Genomic DNA, 24,524 nt, shown 5'->3' with positions numbered 1-24,524 from the left:
CCTGCAGGGCGTTAGGAGTGCAGCCTCAGAGCCCTCCCCGCGGGGACCCGAGGGCATGCCCAAGGCTCGCCATCCGCTGAGACCGTCCCCGTCTCCCGGTCCCGGTTCCTCCCTCGCGCCGGCCCCACCCTGAACGCCTCGGCTGCAAAAACAAATAAAATAAAGCAAAAAAAAAAAAAAAAAAAAAGCCCTGGCGTTGGCGACCTCCAAGGCACGTTATGCCTCTTTCGGCAAAGGGAAGAGTTCTTTCTTTCTCCCTCTCCCGGCTTTTTTTTTTTTTTTCTTTTTTCTTCTATTTTTTTTTTTTTTTTAATTCTTCTCCCCGACTCCCACCACCGCCCCCTCCCTGCCTTTCCTGTTCTTCCCGGCCCTCTTTCCTTCCCCCAGATCGCTCGAAACTTAAGACGCGCGGCGGCTGCAGGTGCGCGCGGGCCGGGCGGCCGGGATCCGGGCGGGCCGGGGACGGCCGGGCCTCGCAGGCATTGATCAGCTGGGCGCGCGCGCTGAGTGACGGCGCGGTTGCCATGGCAGCCGCCTGAGCGGCGCCGCGAGGACAAGGCTGCAGGGCGGCGTGAATGGGCGGCGTCACGCGCCTGGCGCCAGAGAGTCTGCTCCGGGGCTCCGGCTCCGGCCCCGCCGCGGCCTGGCCCGCGCGCCGCCGCCGCCGCCGCCGCCGCTGCCAATTCATCACCTGTCAGGGATCGCTCGGGGGGTCACGGGCGGAATGGACACAGCTGTGAGAACAAAACCGGGGGGAAGAAAGGCGAGCGCGCCCAATCGCGCCAGATGTGCGGGGAGGACCCGGAGCGCCCCCCCGCCCCCCTCCCCCCTCCCCCCGTGCAGGCTCCTCCCCCCCCCCCCCCCCCCCCCCGTGCATCACGCGGGGTGGCCGCGGCGGCCCGGAGCTGCTGCTGATTCCAGCCCGGGGCTGGCGGGCGGAGCGGGGGGCGGGGGGGCTGCACGCGCTGCAGCCGCCGGGCCGGGCCGAGCGTGCAAGCCCTGGACCCTGCGGAGGGGAACTTCCAGGGCAGGTGGGTGGCGGGACCTGGGGGCGCCTCGGTGAGTCAGCCCCGGAGCCACCCCCCCCCACCTCCACGGAAGCCCTTCACACCTTCCCGCGCCCGCGCATCTTGCAGGTCCGGGGCGCTCTCTGCAGCTGGGACCCTTTGAACTTGGGAGGCCTCGCAGGCGAACCCACAGAGACAGGCTTCCCGGCGCCCGTACCCCCACCCCGAACACGCCCCGGCTCCGTGTGCTTGCTCTACGAGAACCTCCCTTGAAAGGTGACTCCCATCCATCGGGCTTGCGGATGGAGACCGACGCACGAGGCCATCGGGCCTCCTTTCCCTCCTCGTGGTCACTAACTTCTACTGCGTCCTCAGCCCCCCCCCCCCCAACATGATCTTTAACTGAAGGCAGAACTGGGTAGCGCGCCCGTCGAGGTCTGCACGGGCCCACTGGGCTCCGCCAGGGAAGGAAAGCACAAAACTTCCACCCCGCGAAGCGGTTTTACCGCCTCCGGGGGCACACACGACCACGGGGGGCTCAACCTCGCGGGGGGGCCCCCCAAGGAACACGGCACGCCGCTCATTACGAACCAGCCCGGAGCCTGGCTGCTGGGATAATGAGGCTGGCACGGATGTTAACATACGGTGTCCTTGGAAAAAGCTAGGAATGCGTCAGTATCGCAGGGCTGCAATGTCCAAGAATCACAAGTAATAATTTGAGAATCCCAAAGATGTTTGTTTACGTTGGCTATTATTGTAAAATAGTCAAAGTATAACATCATGAACCAAAATAGTGTCAAAACAAAATCTGTTCCACTGTGGCACGTATGTGACAGAAACACATGCACAGAGTACATCAAAAAGCTCGAACTGTGGGGGACTCGGTATTAAATCATTTCCAGAGTTAATATCGGAGGAGGGAGGTGGTTAATCGAACACTCAGGCGCAGAGCTGCAGGCAGCTTCTGCAGGGCCAGGCCCTCAGCAGACTCCTCTGCTGGTCAGGAAACCATCCACCTCCGTCCTCCGAGGCAGAGGGGTGGCTTTCTCACAGTGACATCCGCCTCCGCACTCCCCGGCGCCTCCCCCAAGGGGAGCCCTGGGTCGCGGCCCGTGTCAGAGACGCGCCGGCCGCCGGCTCAGAAACTCATCAGGAATCCGAGCACAGAACGCAGGTTCCCCATCATTCAGCTTTGCTTTTTCTCCTCTTCTGCCCCCTTCCTGCTTCTTAAACTGCCGGGAAGGTGACGGCTGAGACAACAAGTAAACAAGATGCTAACAAATACCCCCATGGCCCCCGCATTTTCTAGATTGCTGTATTTTGGGGGGGGGGGAGACTGGAGTTTTCAAAACACAACTAATTTGCTGTTAAGTCTTCAGCTAAACTAGAATTCTGCGTGCATTCGCTGAAAAGTGTGTAGGTAAATGGCTGCAAACTTCAGACTGCCCAAATAATTTCTTAAAAGATCTTACAGAGGGAAGACAAGGGGGGAAAAAAACAACAAAACGTGAAACTGCGTCCAGTAATAGGATTGAACAGATTTCCAGCCTCATACACGACAGGTTTTTTCTTTTCTTTTCTTTTCTTTTCTTTTCTTTTCTTTTTTTTAAGAGTGCTTAGATGTCGGTCAACGGCTAGGGCCACCTACCTTTCACAAAACTTTAAAATTACTGTGAAGTGCTGGAATGTGACCCCAGAAATCAGGATTTGTGCATAATTAATCACATTACTTCGCCGCCCACCCGGCGAGGCTCAGACCCGCGGCCTCTCAAGGGCAGTGTATGTAAATCCAGCCTCAGGATGCAAATTTCCCTAATGATTTCCGATTAATAGGATCCTTCTGATAGCCAGTGCCTGTTCCAGAAAGGGAACCCTGGAAGCGTCCTGCCTTCTCAGAGCTCCTCGGCGCTCAGCACGGTTTCCAAGAAGTACTGGTTCTACCGACTTTGCTCGGGGAGGGGGGGGGGGCTGCGCGATCCCACACCAAACCTGTCGCTGAGGGCGCGCGTGGGTGTTGGGGGTTTTGTGCTGTCCTGACGTCGCTTGGCCTGATCTTAAGAGCCCGGACTCTACGCACGTCTCTCCTGTCGATGGCAAACTCGTGTGCGTTTTTACTTTCTCCCGAAATGCTGTGTGGTGACACCCCGCGGGTGGCGGGGGGACGGTGACTTGCCCTGCGCCGTGCAGAACCCGGCCGCGTGGCGGTGGTGTTAGGGCCGCGGAGCCCGCTCCGGGGGCGCCCTAGGGCGAGGGGCTCACCACGGGGAATCGGAATGCAGATGCACATGTGGGCTCCCGGGGTCCCCCCCCGCCGGCCGCCGGCCCGCCCGCCCCCGCCCCCTCCCCCTCCCCTCCCCCTCCCCTCCCCCTCCCCCTCCGCCTCCCCGGGCCTCCGCTCCGCTCCCGCCCCGCGCTTACTGTACTCTATTTACCACCCCAGCTGGGCTCGCGCCCGCCCCGCCCACTCCGCGGGGATTGGCTGCGAACGCGGAAGGACCGAGCGCCCGCCCCGCGCCCGCGCCCGCCAATCGGATCGCCCGCGCGGCCTGATGGACGCGCCGCCCTCCGCCAATGGGGACGCGGGGAAGCCGGATCGTGGGCCCCCGGCGAGGCCCCATAAAAGCCGCCCCGCCGGGCTCCCGGCTTCATTCTGAGCCGAGCCCGGTGCCGAGCGCAGGAAGCTCCGCAGGCGGCGGCGGCCTGAGCTCCGAGGCAGCCCGCTCCCTCCCGGTCTCTCCGTGCCCCCGCGCGGTCAGCATGAAAGCCTTCAGTCCAGTGCGGTCCGTGAGGAAAAACAGCCTTTCGGACCACGGCCTGGGCATCTCCCGGAGCAAAACCCCGGTGGACGACCCCATGAGCCTGCTGTACAACATGAACGACTGCTACTCCAAGCTCAAGGAGCTGGTGCCCAGCATCCCCCAGAACAAGAAGGTGAGCAAGATGGAAATCCTGCAGCACGTCATCGACTACATCTTGGACCTGCAGATCGCCCTGGACTCGCACCCCACGATCGTCAGCCTGCACCACCAGCGACCTGGGCAGAGCCAGGCGTCCCGGACGCCGCTGACCACCCTCAACACGGACATCAGCATCCTGTCCTTGCAGGTGAGACCTGCCTGCCCCCCCCCGCCACCCCCCACCCCACCCCCCAGCAGGCCCGTGGTCCAGACCGCCGCAGTCCCAGTCCGGGACTTCCAGATGAGCTAATTAACTTTTAGGGCGAAAAAAGAAAAAAGAAAAAAAGATCTGCTATAGATTGAGTCGTGCGTGAAATTGCTGATAAGTTCTGACACGTTAATGCATCTGCCTTTGATTCTGAATTGTAGCATAAACGTGTTGAACGAAAGTTGCTGTTTTAAGTTGCTGCTCAAAAAAAGAAAGAAAAAAAAAAGGACGGGGGCCGTTTCTCCTTAAGATGGTCTAACATCGCCTTTTATCCCCCTTTCTCTCGCAGGCTTCTGAATTCCCTTCTGAGTTAATGTCAAATGACAGCAAAGCGCTCTGTGGCTGAATAAATGGTGAGTGTTTTGCTCGTGCCTCCCCTTGGTAAACTGCCGCTTGGAGTGTGTGTGTTCATGTGTGTGTGTGGCTGGGGGGACTTGTGTATCTGCAAAATTTGGGGGTTTAGTCGAGGACTGTGTACTTAGTTGTGTTGCCCGTAGTACACTGTCTGGGTACCCTCCGAAGGAAGGGGCTCCCAGCTCTGGCTCCTCGAGATCACAGAGCATTCCTCCTTCTCCTTTAAAAAAGAAAAAATACCAGCCGCTTACTACGAAGGTGGCAGAGGGAAATGTGCGTCGGCTTGCTGTGCCACACGTTATGCCCTGGCTCTCCCCTGCTGCTGCTCCGGTACTACGAGGTACTAACCTCCGTCTAATTAATCTTATCACCGCAAATTCCGTAGAGCTCCTCCTTCCCCAAGCTGTAAGCCCTCCGAGGTTCGCCGGGCCAAGCGCCCCAGCCCCTGTGATGTGGGATCCGACTTCCCTATCTGTTCACTAAAGGGCTGTTTTCAATCAAATAATTGTTACAAGAAGCAGACTGGCGCCTGTGAGCAGTGCTGTTGGAGATCCAAATAGGAGATTGCGTTGGGAAGTTTTTCCCTGGAGTCTCTGCTATTTTAATGTTTAATTTTCGCTGTCGAGGCCGAGTGTGTGTGTTGCATCTGGACGCCAGGGTTTGCCCAATCTTTGAGTGTTTGGTGGTTAAATGTTCAAACTGCGGCTTCCTCCCGGCGCCAGTCTGCCCGCCTCTGCCCTTAGGTTCCATTCTCCTAAAACATGCCTCTCCCCCAATCTTTTGCAGGTGTTCGTGACTTTTCTTTTTCTTTGCACAACAACAACGAATCCACAGGATCTTTTAAGGCGCTGAACTTCTTATTTTTCGACCATTTCACAAGGAGAACAACAAGTTGAATGGACCTTTTTAAAAAAAAAATGGAAGGAAAACTAAGAATGATCATCTTCCCCAGGGTGTTCTCTGACCTGGACTGTGATATTAGTTATTTATGAAAAAGACTTTTAAATGCCCTTTCTGCAGTTGGAAGGTTTTCTTTATATACTATTCCCACCATGGGGAGCGAAAAACGTTAAAATCACAAGGAATTTCCCAATTTAAGCAGACTTTGCCTTTTTTCAAAGGTGGAGCGTGAATACCAGAAGGATCCAGTATTCAGTTACTTAAATGAAGTCTTTTGGTCAGAAATTACCTTTTTGACGCAAGCCTACTGAATGCTGTGTATATATTTATATATAAATATATATATATATTGAGTGAAACCTTGTGAACTCTTTAATTAGAGTTTTCTTGTATAGTGGCAGAGATGTGTATTTCTGCATACAAAGTGTAATGATGTACTTATTCATGCTAAACTTTTTATAAAAGTTTAGTTGTAAACTTAACCCTTTTATACAAAATAAATCGTGTGTTTATTGAATGGTGATTGCCTGCTTTATTTCAGAGGACCAGTGCTTTGATTTTTATTCTGCTATGTTATAACTGAACCCAAATAAATACAAGTTCAAATTTATGTAGACTGTATAAGATTATAATAAACATGTCTGAAGTCAATACCTTGAATCCTGAATGGTTTTTAAGATCTCTTTCTCTCTCTCTCGCCTCCCTTAATTTAACCCTTTCTGCATCCCTTGACCACCTCCTCAGCCTTAGAACTTCTATGCAGGCAAACTGCTTATCAGATGCGCGGTAGTGGCGCACACTTGGGGGCAAAGGGCTGCTGCTAGCGTTTCAGGAGGGCTGGCCCGGCTGGGAGGGCTGTAAACAGAAGTTTCTCTTAAGTCCTGCAGGGAAATACTAGTTCTGTGCCTTGGGAGGGGGGGCTGAGTTTTAAACCAAGAAACTGCTGTGGCAGTGACTCCTAGGTCATCCAAAATAACTGCAGAGTCTGGAAGGACTACTTGGCCTGAGTAGGTGCTGAGACCCTTTTGGAGTGTATGACACTGCTTGTCAACCAGAAGGAGTATGTCCTCCACGGTTCGGGACAGGATTTCAAAGATGCAGGGCAAGGGCTGAAGAGACCCCTGGGTGTTCCCGAGTGCTCCGTGGGGATTACAGCTGTGCTGTGGCCCTGAGCCGGCCGGTACCTCCTCCACCTGTAGCTCACCGGAGAGGAGACAGGGCTTGGGCGGAGCCCACTTTCCAAGACAGGTGGCTGCGAAGTCGCCCTTCACCCTTGACTGCACCCGGACTGACTGCCCAGGGAAGGGACAGAGGGAGGGAGAGGGGGCAGGCCTTTCAGGTCTCGGGGAGAAGGAGCAGCGCTCTCCACTGTGGCCCTCACCTGGCGGCTTTGGGACCCCGCTTCCAGACGCGCCCTGAACGTGGGTGCGTGTTTAAAATGCACACGTGTGCACGTACCCCCAACCGGGAAGCCCCTTCCTTGGGTGGGAGGTTCTGGAAGGCTGGTCCGAGGTGGATGGGAACCCGAGAAGGAAGGTGGGGAGGGCGGGCGGGTGGGGATGGGCGACTCACCTGGGGCCACTTTCTCAGGCCCAGCCCAGCAGGTGTTTGGGTGGCGCCACCTCGTCTGCCCTGGCGGCGGTGGCGCTTCCGGCCCTGACACGGAATCCGTCGCGGGGAGCGGGGAGCGGGGAGCGCGGGGCCAGGTGCGGCCGGGTGAGCACGTGCTGGGTCCGGGCCGTCGTTGTTGTTGATAATCATACCGCCGGGGACGCCGCTGTGGCCGCCGCACCTGGGCGGGGCGGGGCGGGCGGGTCATCCCGGGGAGGCCGCCTTCAGACCTGCCCGCCGAGGTCTGGCCACCTGTCGCGTGTCCCCGGCGGCGCGCAGGGATGGGGGAGGGGAAGCGAGGACGGGCCCTGCCCCCCCCGCCCCCCCCCCGTCCTTTCCGACGCCCCCAGGCTCTGCTCGCCCCGCGGCGGCCCGACCCCGACGGGGGCCTCCTGCAGGGGCTCGCGGGCTGCCCGGGGGAGGCGGGGCGCGCGGGGCGGGGCGGGGCGGGGCGGGGCGGGGCGGGCCCTTGGTGCACCTGCGCGGCCTCGGGAGCGGGGCCCTGGCGGCGCGGACGGCGACCGGGGCAGCGGCGGCTTTCGGAGCGGACTCGGCGGCGGGGCTCGCGGCGCCTGGGCTCCGGCCGGTGGAGGCCGGGCGCCACCTGCTGGGCGCCGCGAGGACGGCGGCCCGGGAGCGGGGTCCTGGGGCGCGGGCCCCGAGGGGCGGGCGGCGGAGCCTCAGCCGGGGACAGCCCCTAGAGAGGGACTATTCTTGCCTCTCTGGCTTGTGTAAGTGGTTTCCACGCGTGGATCTTATTCCCTCTCTGCTACTTCAGAGCTCAGACGGGGTCCCCTTTCGCAAACTAGCGTCTACTGCCGATGGATTTTTTTTGATCAAAGTGCCAGACATGATGACCCCCAGGCCCAGACACATGATAACTGGGTGGTGGAGGAAAACGAATTGTGAAGTCAAATGAATGCCAAAGAGTTTTCCCTTCTCTTTTCCTTAAGTTTTTCTTTTTTTGCAATTTTATTTTTCCTGAAATGGCTCAATAACATTAACCAGGACCTCCAGTGCTGCAGTAAAGGAATAGGGGGTGAGAGAAAGGGCAACTTTGTCTTTTTTTTTTTAAATTGTATTTATTTATTCATGACAGAGAGAGAGAGAGAGAGAGAGAGAGAGACGCAGAGGGAGAGGCAGGTTCCATTCAGGGAGCCCAGTGTAGGACTCGATCCCAGGACCCTGGGATCACCACCTGAGCCGAAGGCAGACACTCAACTACTGAGCCCCCCAGGCGTCCCAGCATCCTTGTCTTATCTGAGATCCTTTTTTTTTCTGTTTTAAGATTTTATTTATTCATTCATGAGAGAGGGAGGCAGAGACACAGGCAGAGGGAGAAGCAGGCTCCATGCAGGGAGCCCAACGCAGGACTTGATCCTGGGTCCCCAGGACCACATCCAGTCGGAAGGCAGGTGCCAAGCCGCTCAGCCACACAGGGATCCCCTTATTCGAGATCTTAATATGTCAGACTTTCTCCATCATGCATGACCTGCCTCTGGGATTTTGTTGTAATATATAGTCTTGATCAGTTTTAGGAAGAACCCTTTGTTAGGTGTTTTTGCTTTGGGGAGATTTTGAATCACAATTTGGGAGCAAATTTGGTAAAATATTTTATTCTATTCATTGATACTGTTTTTCTCTAGTTTTCTTAGTTAGTTTATTACACTGACCTCTGGTGTGAACGAGCCTTGCAATTCTGTAATAAGTCCTAAGTAGGTATGAACATGAGGTATGATCACTTTTTATAGATACTGTTGGATTCTATTAGCTAATATTTTACTTGGAATTTTTGAGAATAAAATAGAGCCTGTGGTTTCTTTTCTTGTGCTATTCTTATCTGGTTTTGGAATCAAGGTCACGTGAACCTCAAACAATTAATGTACAGGTCAGTTTACATTTAATTTTAGTTCTCAAAGCCATGGATAAATCCTCGAAGGTAGGCAAACATGTGGTCTCTCCATTCTATAGAACCTGGACTCACAGACATGAAGAGAGTGACCAAGGGCACACCACAGTCAGTAGACAGACTGGGCCCAGTGTTTCACTTGAATGGTGAAAGGGCTTCTGAGGACAAAGATGTAGAAGTTAACAGGAAAGAGCATTCTTGTCCATAAGACCCTGTTTCATGGAGCTTTTGTTGTGGTTCAAGGATAATTACTTATGGGGCTTTCCACATTGTGAGTGGCAGCTCCAGGACCATCCAAATCCCTGTGGCCTGGCTCACCACACACCCTTCCAATTTCTGACACCCTCTGCTGCTGGAAAGGTGCCTCCAGGTCCCGAGCATCTTTCTGGGTGATGGTTCTGCTAAGGTTTTGAATGTCTGATTCCTCATAAAGATCATCTGAGACAGAGACAGAATTGTCAAGAAGCCTAACAGGTATTTTGTTCAGTGCCCAGTGCTGACGTAGGCACTTAGAGGAGCACCCTCCACAGGTGCCCAGGGCGATGAGGGCAGGGGGTGCGTCTAGGGAGGACACACGCTGAGCGAGCTGAACATCAGAACCTGATTGGGGGTGGGCACCTCCTGAGGGAAGCTGCCAAAACCAGCATGGTGGCATGGAGCCAACAGGGAACTGGAGAGAAGGCTTCACTCCCATGTGAAGCAGGACGTTGGAAGTGAGACACCTCTCTCTCTCTCTCTCTCGATCCCTCTCTCTCTCTTGATCTCTCTCTCAGGCCTGCAATCTAAGTTAAAGTGTAGACCAAAGAGAAAATTATGCCTCATCCAGGACCATCATGGGGAAGCCCATATGTCCACAGGAGCTCCAGAGGGGAAAGAAACATCTCCCTTGAAAATTCACAGCCACAGGTCTGCCCTCCTGGGGAATGGAGACAGAAATATATACTGCCCCGTTCATTTGAGAAATTCTAATCATTGAGAAATTCTAATGCGGATAAATTAACATAAAAAATTATTCCTGGTGAGTGATACCCCTAGGGTGTTTGGCAGGAGCAAATGCAAAACTTCTCCAGAGTGAGCCCTCAATACCGACCACACAAAATTGTCATATTCAATGGCTTGCTGAAAGTAGGTTTACAATAAAACATTTTAGAACCTACTGAAACCAATTTCCAAGTGAAAGAAAGAATCAGCAGATAAAATGAAGAGAAAGATTAGAAACCAAAGAGCTGTAGGCTCTAAGGTAAGAGTAACTAAAATGATGTGAGAAAAGAAATCAAAGAACTAATTAAAAACAAGAAAATCACAAGGTACAGTCACTGAAATTGAAAACTCAATGGAAGGTTCAAACCCAGATTAAAAACTACTGGAGCATTTCTAGATGCTAACAATAAACAGTCTGAAAAGGAAATTAAGGAAAAAATTCCAGGGGCACCTGGCTGACTTAGTTGGTGGGGTAGAGGATGTGACTTGATCTCAGGGTGGTGAGTTCAATCCCCACATTAGGGGGTGGAGCTGACTTTTACAAAAGTAAAAATAAGAAAATTATTCCATTTAAAACAACATCACAATGAATAAAATGCTTACGAATTGATTTAGCCAACTAAGTGAAAGACTTGTACACTGAAAACTGCAAAATGTTGCAGAAAGAAATTGAAGAATACATAAATAAACAGAAAAACCTCCCACGTTCATGAACTGGAGATTTTAATACTTTTAAAATTGCAATCCTACCCAGGGTAATCTACAGATTCAGTGCAATCCCTGTGAAAATCCCAATGACGTTTTCTGCAGAACTAGAAAAATTCATCCTAAAATTTATATGGAATCTAAGGGACCCTGAATAGCAAAAATGATCTTGAAAAAGAAGAACAAAGTTGGAGAACTCACAGTTCCTGGCTTCAAAGCTTACTATAAAGCTATGGCAATCAAAGCAGTGTGGTACTAGTATAAGGACAAACATATTGACCAATGGAATAGACTAGAGAACCCAGAAATAAACCCTCACATATGTGGTCTAATGATTTTCAACAAGGATGCCAAGACCATTCAATAGAGAAGGGACAGTCTTTTCAACAAACTGGAGATCCACATGCAAAAGAACGAAGTCAGACCCTTCTCTAACACCATATACAAAAATTAACTCAAAATGCATCCAAGACCTACACATAATGGCTAAAACTATAAAAGTCTTAGAAGAAAACATATGGCATAAGCTTCACGACATCGGAATTGGCAATGATTTCTTGGATATGACACCAAAGGCACAGGCAACAAAAATAAAAATAGACAAGTTGGACTCCGTGAAAATTTACAACTGTGCCTCACTGGACACCATCAAAAGGGTAGAAAGGCAAGCCACAGAATGCAAGAAAGTCTTTGCAGATCGTAGATCCGATAAGGGATTAATAGCCAGCATATGTGGAGGGCTCCTGAAACTCAGCAACAAAAAACCAAACAACCCAATTTAAAAATAGACAAAGGACTTGAATAAATATTTCTCCAAAGAAGATATGTGAAAGCCAATAAAACATGAAAAGACGATCAGCATCACCAATCATTAGAGAAATGCAAATCCAAACCATAACGGCATTTCTACTATCAAAAAACAAATAAAAAAAAAAAAAACAAATCAGAAAATAACAAGCGAACAAGCATTAGGAGGATGAGGAGCAGTTGGTACTCTTGTGCAGTGTTAGTGAGAATGTAAAATAATATAACCGTGATGGAAAACAGTATGGCATTGCCTCAAAAAGATTAAAAAATAGAATTATCATATGTCCCAGCAACTCCACCTCTGGCTATAGATCCAAAAGAATTGAGGCAGGATCCCAAAGAGATATTTTATGTCTATATTCATGGTAGCATTGTTCACAATAGCTAAAACATGGAAGCAACCCGTGTGTCCATCAACAGATGAGTGGATAAGCCACATGTGGTATACACATACAATGAAATATTACCCTTAAGAAGGAAGGAAATTCCAACATCTGCTATAAGATGAACCTTGACAACATGATGCTAAGTGAAATAAGTCAGTTATAGAAAAACAAGTACCATGTGATTCCATGTATATGTGGTCCTTAGAGTGTCAAAATCACAGAATTGGAAAGTACAGACGTGGGTGCCAGGGGAAGGGGTATAAAGTTTCAGTTTTACAAGATGAAAGAGTTCTGGAGATGGACGGTGGTGATGGTTGCACAACAGCATGAATGTACTTAATACCATTGAATCATACACTTTGAAATGATTAAGATGGTAAATTTTTATGTTACGTGTATTTTGCCACAGGAAAAAGAAATTTTAAGCTGCTAGAGAGAGAATTACTGAACTGGGAGATGGATCTGGGGAGATAACCCAAAATACAGCACAGAGAGATAAAGATAGCACAGAGATCAAATAAAGGTAGGACACAGAAGATGGAACTGGAAAGTCCAACACATAAGGCAGACTTTACTGAGGGTTGTGACAACAGAGGGGAGGGCGTGACAGCAAACCAGCAACTTGAACATTAGACACCTCTAATTATCAGACAAGCCTCCAGTCAAGCTAACGTGCCACACATACATATGTCCTAAAAATCTAAAAGAACATGTCCAACCACACGAGAGAAAGGTTTCACAGGTAAAGTAACAAGATGGCCTTTACATACACAAGTAGGTGGTCCATTTCATTCATAGCAAGATAAGTATAAATGGAAACTACACCAGATAACCAGTTCTCACCAAGCAGATGGACAGAAGACTAAAAGTGACCATACATTCTGTTGACCAGACCTGGGCGGGGACCAGACCTAGGGGGTGGAATCTTGTCCATCATTCATGATAAAATGGAATGACCCCTATGCAGAAGAATTGGACACCAGCTACCAAAATCATGTATGCATTTACTCTTTCACCCAGCTGTCCCAACCAAGGAATCTATCCCAAAGTTACCTTTGCAAAATACGAAATAATCTGTGCTCTCAGTTAATAGATTTGGCATTATTTTTAATACCAAATGATTGGAAACAGCTTAAATGTCCATCAGTAGGAGCTGGAAATCTATAGTACCTCCATGATGCTGCACTGTGAAGAGGAAGAGCTCTTCTCTATACACTGACGTGAGCTTTCCAGGTATGAGTCAAGTGGAGAGAGCATAGTGCAGGGCAGTGTGTGTAACAGGCTAACTTCTGTGTCAGAGGGAAGGTATAGGGGCACCTGGGTGGCTCAGTCGGTTAAGCATCCGACTCTTGATTTTGGCTCAGGGAGTGATCTCAGGGTCTTGAGATCAAGCCCCATGTCAGGCTCTGTGCTGAACATGGAGCCTGTTTGGAATTCTCTCTCTCCCTCTCCCTCTGCCCCTCCTTCCCTGTTCATACTCTTTTTTTTCTCTCTCTCTCTCTAAAAAGAAGAAGAAGGAGAAGGAGAAAGAAGAAGGAGGAGAAGGAGAAAGAGAAGAATATACACATAGAGATTCATATATGTTTATATTTATAGAGAAATAAAATGGGAGGATAAACCAAAAACCAATTGAAATGGTTATTTTTTTAAAGATTTTATTTATTTATTCATAAAAGACACACACACACACACACACACACACAGAGGGCGGGGGGGTGGGGAGAGAGGCAGAGACACAGGCAGAGGGAGAAGCAGGCTCCATGCAGGGAGCCCGAGGTGGGACTCCATCCCAGGACTCTAGGATCGTGCCCTGGGCCAAAGGCAGGCGCTAAACCACTGATCCACCCAGGGATTCCCTGAAATGGTTATTGATGGAGGAGGGATAGAACAAGGGAGAAATGTGATGTCTCCTAATATATAGTTTTGACTATAATGTATTTTTTTAATTAAAGAAAAAAGCAATATATAAAAATTTTAAAATAATGGAACACATGAATCTAATTGTATCTCAGGTTGGTGATGTACCCATACCAAGCAAAGAATTATACCAGCTGACTGTAGAACACAGTAGTTTTACTCGACGTGCCCAGTGGAGATGTTCTAAGGGTGACAAGATCTGCAAAGAAATCAGTCATAAAGTTTATTTAGTTGTCATATTGTCAGTAATAATCTTGATGCTGTTATTTCTAAACAGATACATAGACATTGTAAGGTAAGCAAGGAAATAATTATGCTTAATGGTATCAGGGACCAAGATTTTCAGGGTAAGAGAAATTAGTTACAAGTAAAAGTTAACAAAGAAAAAGCCCAAAAATCTTATCTCTGAACTGTAATTATCAATTGAAACTCACTTTTTCTCTTAAAAAATTTTTTTAATGTTCCACTGCAAATGCCAAGAAGCAATGATGACTTAGCAGTAATAAGCACCCCCTTCCACTAGTTTGTGTTCTCCAATACCATCAACTCCCAGACACAAGCAGAGCTCTTTGGAGAAATGGCTGATTCCCAGTCTAGGACAGGAAGTACAAATAAAAACAAAAAATTAAGAGGAGACAAAAATAAAATAAAACTTTTTGGGTCCCAGGGTAAGCTTCCAGAGCACTGACTCATTTAAAAAATTGATAATTGGAAATAAAAGGTAACTGTCCTGAGGCACCTGGGTAGCTCAGTCAGTTAAGTGTCCAACTCTTGACTTCAACTCAGGTCATAACCTCAGAGTCATGAGATAGAGCCACATGTCAGGCTCATTCTCTGGGCATGGAGCCTGGTTAGGATTCTCTCTCTCTCTCTCTCTCTCTCCCTCTCTCAGTAAAAAAATAAAATAGTTTTTGTCCTGCCTTCCCAGTATGAGCTGTATGTCAGATAACCAGAAGAGAAAGACAAAATTAGCAACCCACCATTCTGCAGTCCCTAACATCACAATGAACGAAAAGACTGCAATGTGTGATAACGAATGTGGCTGCTGAGGCAGGCAGTGGTGATTGATGTTTAGCAAAATCATTACGTGAAAAATTGATGGGGGACTTTATAGTGACATGATCAGGCTGTTTATAAGGAAATGCTTACTTGAACCTCTGAGTCGGTCACTACAAATCCAGACAAAGGACCGTGAGATGCGCCCTGGCGTGCTACCATCAGAAGTACACAGCATCCCTCGTGAAATATTTTTAGGAAAACTTTTTTTTCAATGACCCAGTTTGAAATAACATAAAGCCTCTAGATCTAACTTCTTGCCTGTGGGAAACAGGGGAGAGCAGGTGAAATGGGAAACTGTCAGAAGTCCAGGATGGAGGCTTCCTCAGAACAACTGACCCAGCTTTGTGAACACATGGGTGGCATTAAAGTCGGGCACCTGGGGAGGAGAGGGGTGGGGGTCGGGGAAAGCTACCCTTGACTACAACTTGAGAAATATAACAGTCAAGTGTCATGAATAGGTCTTGTTCAGCTTCCCAAACTCTAAGCAGGCAATTGTTTTAGACAGTGGGAGACATCTGAATGAACACTAGGCATCAGAATTAGTTGTTGATGTGATGTTACCTAGGATCATGGCCCTGCCTTTTAAGATGCATCCTGAAGTATTTACAGGCAAGGTGACATGACATCTGAGAATTGCTCTAAAATACTCCAGAAAAAAAGGAAAAGGGAGCAAGTCAGATGAGACAAGCACAGCAGAACGCTGCTAGTGTCACAGCTGAGTGACGGGCACAGGACTGCACTCTGTATTTGGAAACTCTCACGATTGGTATGTTAGAGAGATGTTCTTTTCTCCAAAGGCTCTGGCCTCCTCCCATGTTGCTTGGCATCCTGTCCCTCCGTCCAGGTTTACCTTGACCTGTAGCATGGCTGGACTCTCCTTCCTCACCCGGCTCAGCTGCCTTTGCCCCCGCTGAGAGGAGACACCGCTCTGTGTGCCCAGGGATGTCTGTCATCTGTCATGCGTCCCACCAGCAGGCAGCAAAGAAAATCTCTACGAGGAGGCCCAGAAATGTCTTCCTGTTCTGTCTCCTCCCCACTGCCGTGAGCAGAGGAGAGCAGTCTGTATTTCCACATATATGACTGATTATATGAAGTAAGCTTCCACCTAGAGACAATGCCGTAAGACGTATTTTACACAGGCTTCTAAATGAGTTCCATTGGTTCTGGAAGAAAGTTCTTAAAAACTCACACATTCCTTCAAACTTTCATGTCTCAAAAAATCCTCCAGAAGCACTGCAAGCAAGAAACAAGGAAAGGCCATACTTAATGTTCTAATTTTATCAGAATTTGCCAAAGCCTACCAGGGGAAAAAAAAAATATTCCAAAAATGCTAACTGAAACGTTAATCCCCTAAAGTAAAATATTTAAAGGAGAAAAAAAAAAATCTCAAACTTAAATTTCACCCATGCTGGTTGAGTCAATCCAATTTAAAAATTTCTTGACTGAAAAAAAAATTTCTTGACTGGGAAAGACACTTCTAAACAAGTTTGTCAAGCCCTGGTTTTGCGGCTGACGATGACTCCTGAGAATCATCCCAAAACACTATGTACCCTATGATCCCTGCAAACTCCATTTGATGAAGAAGCAATTGCAAATCACATGGGGACAAGGTATACACAGAAGGACGTGTCCTGCTAATTCTCCCCCGTGTTCTACTGTCTATGAGAACAAACACTCCATCCTCATAAGCTGCTCTTGCTAAAACATGGAGACACTTCTTTTCAGAGATCCATCTCCTATGTGTCGAAGGGGTCACATCTGTTAATCTACTTATTCTACAAACATTTATCAGATGCCATTGACGTACCAGACATTGTTTAGGCACTGCAGACACAGCAAACCAAACAGACAAGGGTCCCTGCCCTGGGGGAGCCCGAGTTCCAGCAGTGAGACAGAGGTCATGTATAGGTAAATTCTATCATACGTGAGGGTGGCAAATGCTATGAAGAAAAATAAGTAAGGAAAGTCCAGAGGGGCTGCAAGGTGAGCCAGGGATTGAGTTACTGTCTCTGGGCTCCAAGTCCACCCCCTCCCCCACCACCACTCTGTGATTTGGACACTCTGCAGAAGGGTAGCCTCTGGGTTAGGATGGCCAGTCTGGGCGAGGGAGGGCAACTGCAGGCCTGAGGCAGCAGGACTGGAGCTGCTGCTGGGACTCCCAGGAGCCACACCCAACACCCCTGCACCCAGCTCCCTGCAGCAGCTCCTGGACCCTCTTGGTGGCTTCTCAACACCCAGAGGGAGAGACGGCTGTCCCAACTCCTCTCCTAGATTCCAGCACCAGCCAGCAGCATCTGCTCCTCCTGGGATCTGGGGCCCAGGGCACCTTCCTGTGCCTCAAAGACCCCCACACCAGTGAGTGGCACCCCCTCCTCAGAGCTTCTGACAGTTGATAACTCCAACCTCCCACTTTGTGTCCTCAGCCCAGGGGTGGAAATGTGCCCTGCAATAACCACCTCTGTGAGACGTGAGAGTTCTTTTTTCGCCTTTTCAGTTACCTAGTTAGTACCTGATACCTAGTTAATAGTTTTATTCTCTCTGCTGAAGTTTGGGCCTGGACCTTGACCGATACACTGGACTCTTCAACCCTGTGTCCTCTCCTGTTTGACGTGAAATACGCAGTGCTCAGAGGAGGGACACCACAAGCTCACCAGTCTTGGATTTAAGTCTTGGACTTAAAATAGAATTTTAGTCATGTATTAGTTCTGTATTGCTGCACAACAGGGTACCCCCAAAATTCAGTATCTTAAGATAAATATTTATTACCTTGTACAGCTTCGGAGGGTCAGGAATCAGGTGTGGCTTACTTGGGTGGTTCTGGCTCAAGGCTTCACCATGCTGGGGGATCAGCTTCAGACTCACGTGGTTGAGGTAAGTCTCTGTTCCTCACTGGCTGTTTTGGCCAAAGGTCTTTCAGTTCTTTAACACATGGGCTTCTCCATAGGGCTGCTCCCGACATGGCAGCCAGCTTCCCCCAGAGTGAGACAGAGAGAATGTCAGAAGTGATATACCACCACGGTGGGTCACACAGACCAACTCTGGTACAATGGGAGGGACTACGAGGGTGTACAGTGTAGGGTGGGGGTGCCAGGAGTGGGCGATTCCTGACGCCATCTTGGAAGTTGGCTACACAGGCTCTTTTTACTAGAAGCTTTGGACTTTGGGGTGAGATGGGATCAGAGCCAGCCTAGGTATCCCGAATCCTGTGCTGCTGGTAAAAATCAAGGGACTTTTGGACCTGGGCAGGAGCTATAATCCATAGGTCCTACAAGTGGGAAATGGCTAACTCCATACTGCAGGCACCATTTTAGAAGCTCTTTGGAAACATTTGGTGGAAATGGCAGGGATAATTTTGGCTGTGTGACTCCTCCAGGCGTATCTTGCTTTGTCACTAAAACTCTCAATTTAGGAATTATGCTGGCATTTTCTCCAGCTGCTGAGATGTCTAGATGTCAATGGTTTCTATGTGTCTTCTTTAGTTATAGCCAATATATTTCAAACTTATTAACCAGACGACAATTAAGTTGGCTTTTAAAACCTAAGGGGAAATAGCATATTAAGTAACCACGCATCGTAGAACTTCATAACTCACTAGATCATTTTCCTTTTCCCAAATATTACTCCCAGTTGATTAAATACCTGGTCATAAATAGAACCTTTAACTGAGGAGAATCATATTTCCACTTCCACAGTGACGAGGATCATCGTGGCAAATCTGAGAGATGAGATACATAGACCTAAACTCATACTGTTAAATGTCTTGGGCTTGAAATGATTCTTCTACACATACATGGAATGGCAAGGTGTTACAGCCCAGGATAAAATCCAAGAGTCCTTCCCTCTGCTTGCCCTGCCCAGCTGGAATATATATGCAGCCTGTCTTGGAGGAAATATTTTAATTACCGGAAATAACATACACAATCGATAGTGTTCTTGGGTCCCACCATAGCAAGTGACACCCTTCAAGTAGTTAAGTAGATATAAAGATCGAAGTTCTGGAAATGTTGAAAGTGGCTCTTGGGCCATTTCCACACATTTATACATAGGACGGTGGTAGCTCTGGTGTAGCATCTACAGAGATAAAGATAGGAGACTTGAATCCTAAATGTTATGTTGATATGCAATCTGAAAATAGTATATATTGAAGATTTTTTATACGCTTCCACATTTTCTGTGTAAGGCCTTTACATTCTTAGTTATAGGCAAAGGCCCAAGTTCTCTGAGATTCCATAGCCAAATCATCAGTGAAATAGAAGGAAAGGGGGGGAAAAAAAAAGAAACAAACCTTTTGCTGGAAGCCATATGCAAGAGAGAGATGGTGACAGTGTCTGAAAAGAAAGCCATTTCTATTTTTTACATCTTTTTCCACTATAGTAAGGGTGTAAATTTTAACTGACATTTTCCAACTAAGTGAAAATCATCCTAGGGGGGACAAGTGGACACCCTTGCACACCAAATGTACGTGGAAGGCTTCAGTGGTGAGGGAACGTCTCCTACTTGGTTTCAAATATTTTCAACCAAACCTGTTCTCTGCCACAGGCTAACCTGGTGGAAGCCTCGTGGAGCACAGAGCTGATGTCAGGCCCACGGGAGAGCAGTGGGCAGCGAGCGCTTCAGCCTCTTACCGCCAGGCCCTGACCAGCTGTCAGCACCAGCAGAAGCAAGGTGACGGATCCTTTCAGCTCCAGCGTGCTATCTGGAATCCTCCTGCCCTGGAAGTAGATCGGTCCTCTGAGATCAGGCTGGGATGCAGCCAGCATACAGCAGAGCTATTTGTCCACCTGTCTTCTGCCTTGATGGTATCACAGCAGAGTATTTCCCTTCCTGACCCGCACAGCAATCTGTGGTAGTTTTTTTGTATTTTCCAGAAAGGCTGCAAAAATATTTCTGATCCCACATGCTCTTCTAGAACCTTGCCACTCCAACAGCATGGGGTGGAGTCTGTCTCCTGCCCTGGAACCTGGGCTGGCCATTGTGAATGCAATGGAAGGGATGCTCTGTGAATTCCAAGGCTAGTTCATAAAAGCTCATACAACTTGCCCTAGTTTTCTCTCACCCTCTCTCTCTTTTTCTCTCCCTCAGACTCAGGACATTCACCCTTGGTATGTAGCTGTCATTTTGTGAGGAAGCCCAAGATGCAGAGAGAGACCACGTGTAGGTGTTGCCAGCAACAGCTGCCATCTCGGCTGACACTACACCTGTCACCCACTAGACACATGGAGTGAGAAAACCCTTGAGAGGCCTCCAGACACTCCCACCATCTGACCACAACTGCACGCAAGATCCTGAGTGAGAACACCTGGCGAAGTCCAGTCAACCCCAGAACTGTAAGAAAAATTATATATATATATATATATATATATATATATATATATATATATATATATAATAGCATAGCATAAAGTCGTTGTTTATGCCATCCAGTTTGGGGTGATTTCCTACACAGCAATTGGTAACCTGCACATGAGCTGAAAAAATAAGACATTATGCTGTTTAAGAAGGGTAAGCTTGGGGCCCCTGGTAGCTCAGTCGGTTAAGGGTCTAACTCTTGGTTTCAGCTCAGGTCATGATACTGGGGTCGTGAGATCAGGCCTTGTGTTGGGCTCTGAGCTCTGTGAGAAGTCTGCTAAAGTTTCTCTCTCCTTCTCCCTTCACCCTCCCTATGCTTGCACATGCACACTCTCTCAAATAAGTAAATAAATCTTTTTTTTTTTTTAAAAAGGATAATCTTAAAATATCTTGTTCATGTAATCTCCTGCAAGGACTTTGAAAAACCATGTATCTGCCCACACCTTTTTAAGTTGCTTTCTACAATTTTTGTTATACCTTTAAATGGCTGCAAAATAAAATTTCACACAAAATCATGACATCATTCTCTTAAGTACATCCACTAGAATATCCACACAATTTGATAGCTATGATCACCCATGTTTAAAACACAAGAACCTGGGCAGCCCGCGTGGCTCAGTGGTTTAGTGTTGCCTTTGGCCCAGGGTGTGACCCTGTAGACCTGGGATCAAGTCCCACATCAGGCTCCCTGCATGGAGCCTGCTTCTCCCTTTGCCTGTGTCTCTGCCTCTCTCTCTCTCTCTCTATCTCGTATGAATAAATAAATAAAATCTTAAAAAATAATAAAATAATAAAATACAAGAACCTTGGGCACCTGGGTGGCTCAGTCGGTTAAGTGTCTGCCTTGGGATCAGGCCATGATCTCAGGGTCCTGGGATCGAGCCCCGCGTTGATCTCCCTGTTCAGCAGGGAGTCTGCTTCTCCTTCTCCCCCTCCCCCAGTTCATGCTCTCTCTCTTTCTCTCTCTCTCTCTCAAATAAATAAATAAAATATTTAAAAAATAAAATACAAGAACCATTTCTCCTTTTGGAGTCAGAAATTTCACATTGTTCCTTTTTTTCCTTGACCTGGTGTTACTAGTCCAAGTCCCTCACAAAGTTTCATTCTGTGTTTGCATTTGAAAATCATTTCTCATCCTATTGTGCCTTTCTGCAAAAAGAATATATGCATGCACGTACATATCGAAATTATAAGTGTTTTTGTTTCCAGTTATCACAAAACATTCCTCAATGCTTAAAAATTTTTATACACATTAAGATAATATTTTACAGAAAATAACATGGGTAAAAACTGTTTTTCAGTTATTTTAAGTATCCACAGATGAATATTACTATTGTATAGAATGAGCCAGAGTTCAACATGAATTTTAATCCCTGTTTGTATTTGTATAGATTTAAGTGCCAAGAAATCTCACTCACATAAAGAAGTAGATGGAGTTGGAAGCAGTTTTGATAGAGCAATGTCATTGATTCTTTCAACCTCGTCCAAGTCACATGCTAAAAATTGCACAGCAATTCAGTCTTAAAGTTTATTTTTAGTGTTCTATACCATGACAACTCGGTCACATCCAGCTTCCATTTTATTGGTGGCAAAGAACTGGAAATCACTTGGCTTGAATGTTTCCTGGGGAAATGTTCTGGAGACTGACAGGAGGAGGAGAGGGCTTTAGAGGGCGATGGGAACTTCAGCCAGCCTTCAGTTCCTCTAGGAGGTGGAACCCTCTAGGGGGTTCCACATTTCACCTCTGCCTCTAGGGGGTGACCCTGGGCTTCCTGGGCCATGAGGGCCTCGCCAACTCTCTTCTCTGCAGGGGCCCCCTGGCAAACATGGGCTACAGTGTGTGTCTCTGCTTTCCAGACTCCTTGTCCTTGTGGGTCGACATGTCTGGATGGAGAGGATAGAGCTGCATGTGATCCTTCTCCCCCCATTCTTAACTGGTACCGAAGTCACTACTTAACAGAAAGTGGAGTTCTTAGACTTACCCACACGAATGTCTTACACTCTAGAGCCTAGGGTGGAAATCATTTACACAGGAACAGCATGATTTTTTGAACATGCTCAGTGACAGATTTTCTATATTGAAATTTCTGGAAGTCATTTGGATGAAATGCCTCAATTAAGCAAGGCTCATTACAGGATGTTCTATGGAATACTGTCCTACACCAGGCTCAAGGGAAACAGAGTTTGGGGTAGGATTTGATCGGAAGAGATCGCACACCATTCTATCTCCTTGGAGTTTTGAAACATACATTGAAAGTTTTAATAAATTCTGTAACAAAGAAACCCATTTGACTGGATTTTCTAAGCCCATCAGACCACGAATCCAGACTGTCCTCACATAACCAGTCTTCCCCAAACATCCGAGGTAAAGGCTAAAGTCCGTGACAAATTTGGTGACAGATTTTGGTTAGAAATTGTTCAGCTGGGTCCTGGTGTGGAGAAGCCAAAAGACCCCATTCCACCCTTCACTTTGCAAGGCATCCTGTGGCTCTTCAGCATGTGTGCATGACGGGATCGATGGGCTTTTGACCTCCAGTTTGAACCATCCCACAGATGGCAGAGAGACAAAGCAGTGTGCTCTTTATTTGTGATTTTGACATGTGTGCTTTGGGGGATACTGGGAATGTTGTAATTTTCCAGAGCAAACTTTGACATTTTGTTTCTGGGTCACAGAGAAAGCACCACCTCTCATCACCAATTACTGTTTTCCTCAAATCCATGCTATTTTTGTCCAGTTTCCTTTGAAATACCAGAACAAATGCTAAGCCTTTGGTTTTTCCTCTTGTCATTCAAATGAATGGTACAGATTTTTTTGGGGGGTGGGGTGGGGAGTCTTACCTTGGGTTCAAGTTGTCCTTCAGAACACATGAGTGGCTCTCAAAAGCCAACTCTTCTCCCAGCACTTGCCTCGTTGCTAGAATCACAGCTCTTACTTCTTTCATGACAGTGTCACCAACTGTTTACTTGGATGATCATCGATATCTGTACCTTGTTTAATTTTCAGGGTCACACTCTCGCTTTTGATATCATTTGTGTCCAATCAAATCTCCTTTTATGTATTTACAGTTTACATGAGAAACTGACTTCACGTGGTCATTGATGCTCTTCACTCCAGCTAATGGTCATTTCTTTTTAGGCCAGTGCGTCGTAATGCAGTCCTCTGTTAAGGCTGCTAGAACAAGATCAGTTTAGACAATGTTGAGATTAATGCTATTGCAAGTTGAAACAAGTTGTGACATGCTGGGAAACACTCTGAGTCCGATTTTTTAATTTACAAATGAAGGGTGTTAGACTCAAATCTTTTCAGGTCTCTTTGGAGAACTTTATGCTTCTGTATGTTGCTAAGCTCAGGACTCTTCTATTTCCTTAAGTAATATGATAGCATTTTTAATCACCTATCATTCATTAAATTCATCTAAAATGTTTGAGATCCAATTACTTTTCAATTTACTGCAACTCCTTCAGCAAAAAATTCTGTTTACTCGCTACACACCAAGTTCCAGTTTGACTCTCGTCCCCATACCTTGCATGTGTGGTGGCTGCATGCATAAGGGCACAAATAACACTCCCTGGGCTTGTGAAAAGTTTCTAAGCAAGCTTTAAGGGAAATCCCAGACAACTGCATTTCAATAGGATATTGTGCCAAGAACATACAGCACCGAGCACATGAGGAAGAGAAGAGCACACACCTGAGCATGGATGAAGTGAGGATAAACCCACAAAATAAGGATCCTCTGTGAATTTAGTTTTCTGAAGATCTTTGTAATACTCAGGAAAATCTAGGTAAGAGGGCAACTTTACCTTAGAAATCAATTTGCACAGGAGTAAATTGGGGCCATAACTTATTTGAAGAGTCTTGAGCATCCCTGGAAGGTCACTATAATTGGATACCTGGCGTGGCCAGAGAGGCATCACCACTGTTCAGCAGGAAATGATGAACACCGTGATTTGGGAGCTCTGTCAATATTTGTGTGCAGTCAATGAAGAAGGGAAGAAGTAGAAGGCAAGTGACTGTGGGGGCTAGTTTCAAGGTGAAGACACCCTAAAGGGACAATTCTGGAGAGACATTACAGAGGACAGCTAAGAGTTTGGTTATAGATGGGACGAGAGGATGGGAGAGACAGGAGGCAAAGATAACTCGCTTTCTGAGCCTGAGTAAGGACATCATTATGGCACCAATGACCAGGACAAAAACACAGAAGGGAGAGTTGGTTTGGGGGAACAGTTTTGAGGTCAGTGTTAGACCAGGACAGGAGATGACTGCCCACATCCAGGTGGTGTCCCGTCGGTGCTGGAGGAAGGGGAGGTCTGGAGTTCTGGGGCTTTCTGTGCACATACACGATTTCCTGGCCATACCCATTGCAAGGCCAATGC

General features: G+C 47.8%; 2 protein-coding genes and 1 long non-coding RNA gene across 5 annotated transcripts in view; 2 read left to right on the top strand and 1 right to left on the bottom strand.

Annotated features, from left to right (window-relative positions):
- The first annotated feature begins 3,639 nt into the window (after nucleotides 1-3,639).
- On the top strand, nucleotides 3,640-6,077 carry ID2 (inhibitor of DNA binding 2). Its single transcript, XM_077844226.1, has 3 exons — nucleotides 3,640-4,112; nucleotides 4,462-4,525; nucleotides 5,313-6,077. Exons 1-2 carry the CDS (start codon nucleotides 3,765-3,767, stop codon nucleotides 4,516-4,518), a joined length of 405 nt encoding a protein of 134 aa, XP_077700352.1. The 5' UTR covers nucleotides 3,640-3,764; the 3' UTR covers nucleotides 4,519-4,525; nucleotides 5,313-6,077.
- Nucleotides 6,078-7,106: 1,029 nt separating this feature from the next.
- On the top strand, nucleotides 7,107-21,335 carry LOC144281296 (uncharacterized). The gene is made up of 4 exons (XR_013349839.1): nucleotides 7,107-7,132; nucleotides 17,577-17,672; nucleotides 19,341-19,466; nucleotides 19,884-21,335. It is a non-coding gene; the product is annotated as an uncharacterized LOC144281296 (long non-coding RNA).
- The window catches only part of KIDINS220 (kinase D interacting substrate 220), a 104,173-nt gene continuing 100,823 nt past the window's right edge, over nucleotides 21,175-24,524 (bottom strand). Inside the window, exons 34-35 of one of the 3 annotated variants that reach the window (XR_013349838.1) lie at nucleotides 22,989-23,322; nucleotides 21,175-22,034 (exon numbers count right to left, since the gene is read on the bottom strand). The gene's annotated coding sequence lies outside the window, so the exon portion shown is untranslated. Of the gene's footprint in view, nucleotides 23,323-24,524 lie in introns of all 3 variants that reach the window. The other 2 variants (XM_077844219.1, XM_077844221.1) reach the window with 2 other exon arrangements.

The sequence above is a fragment of the Canis aureus genome, chromosome 12, assembly GCF_053574225.1.
Source record: "Canis aureus isolate CA01 chromosome 12, VMU_Caureus_v.1.0, whole genome shotgun sequence".
Taxonomy (NCBI): Eukaryota; Metazoa; Chordata; class Mammalia; order Carnivora; family Canidae; genus Canis; species Canis aureus.
This window is presented reverse-complemented; position numbering and strand designations above follow the sequence as displayed.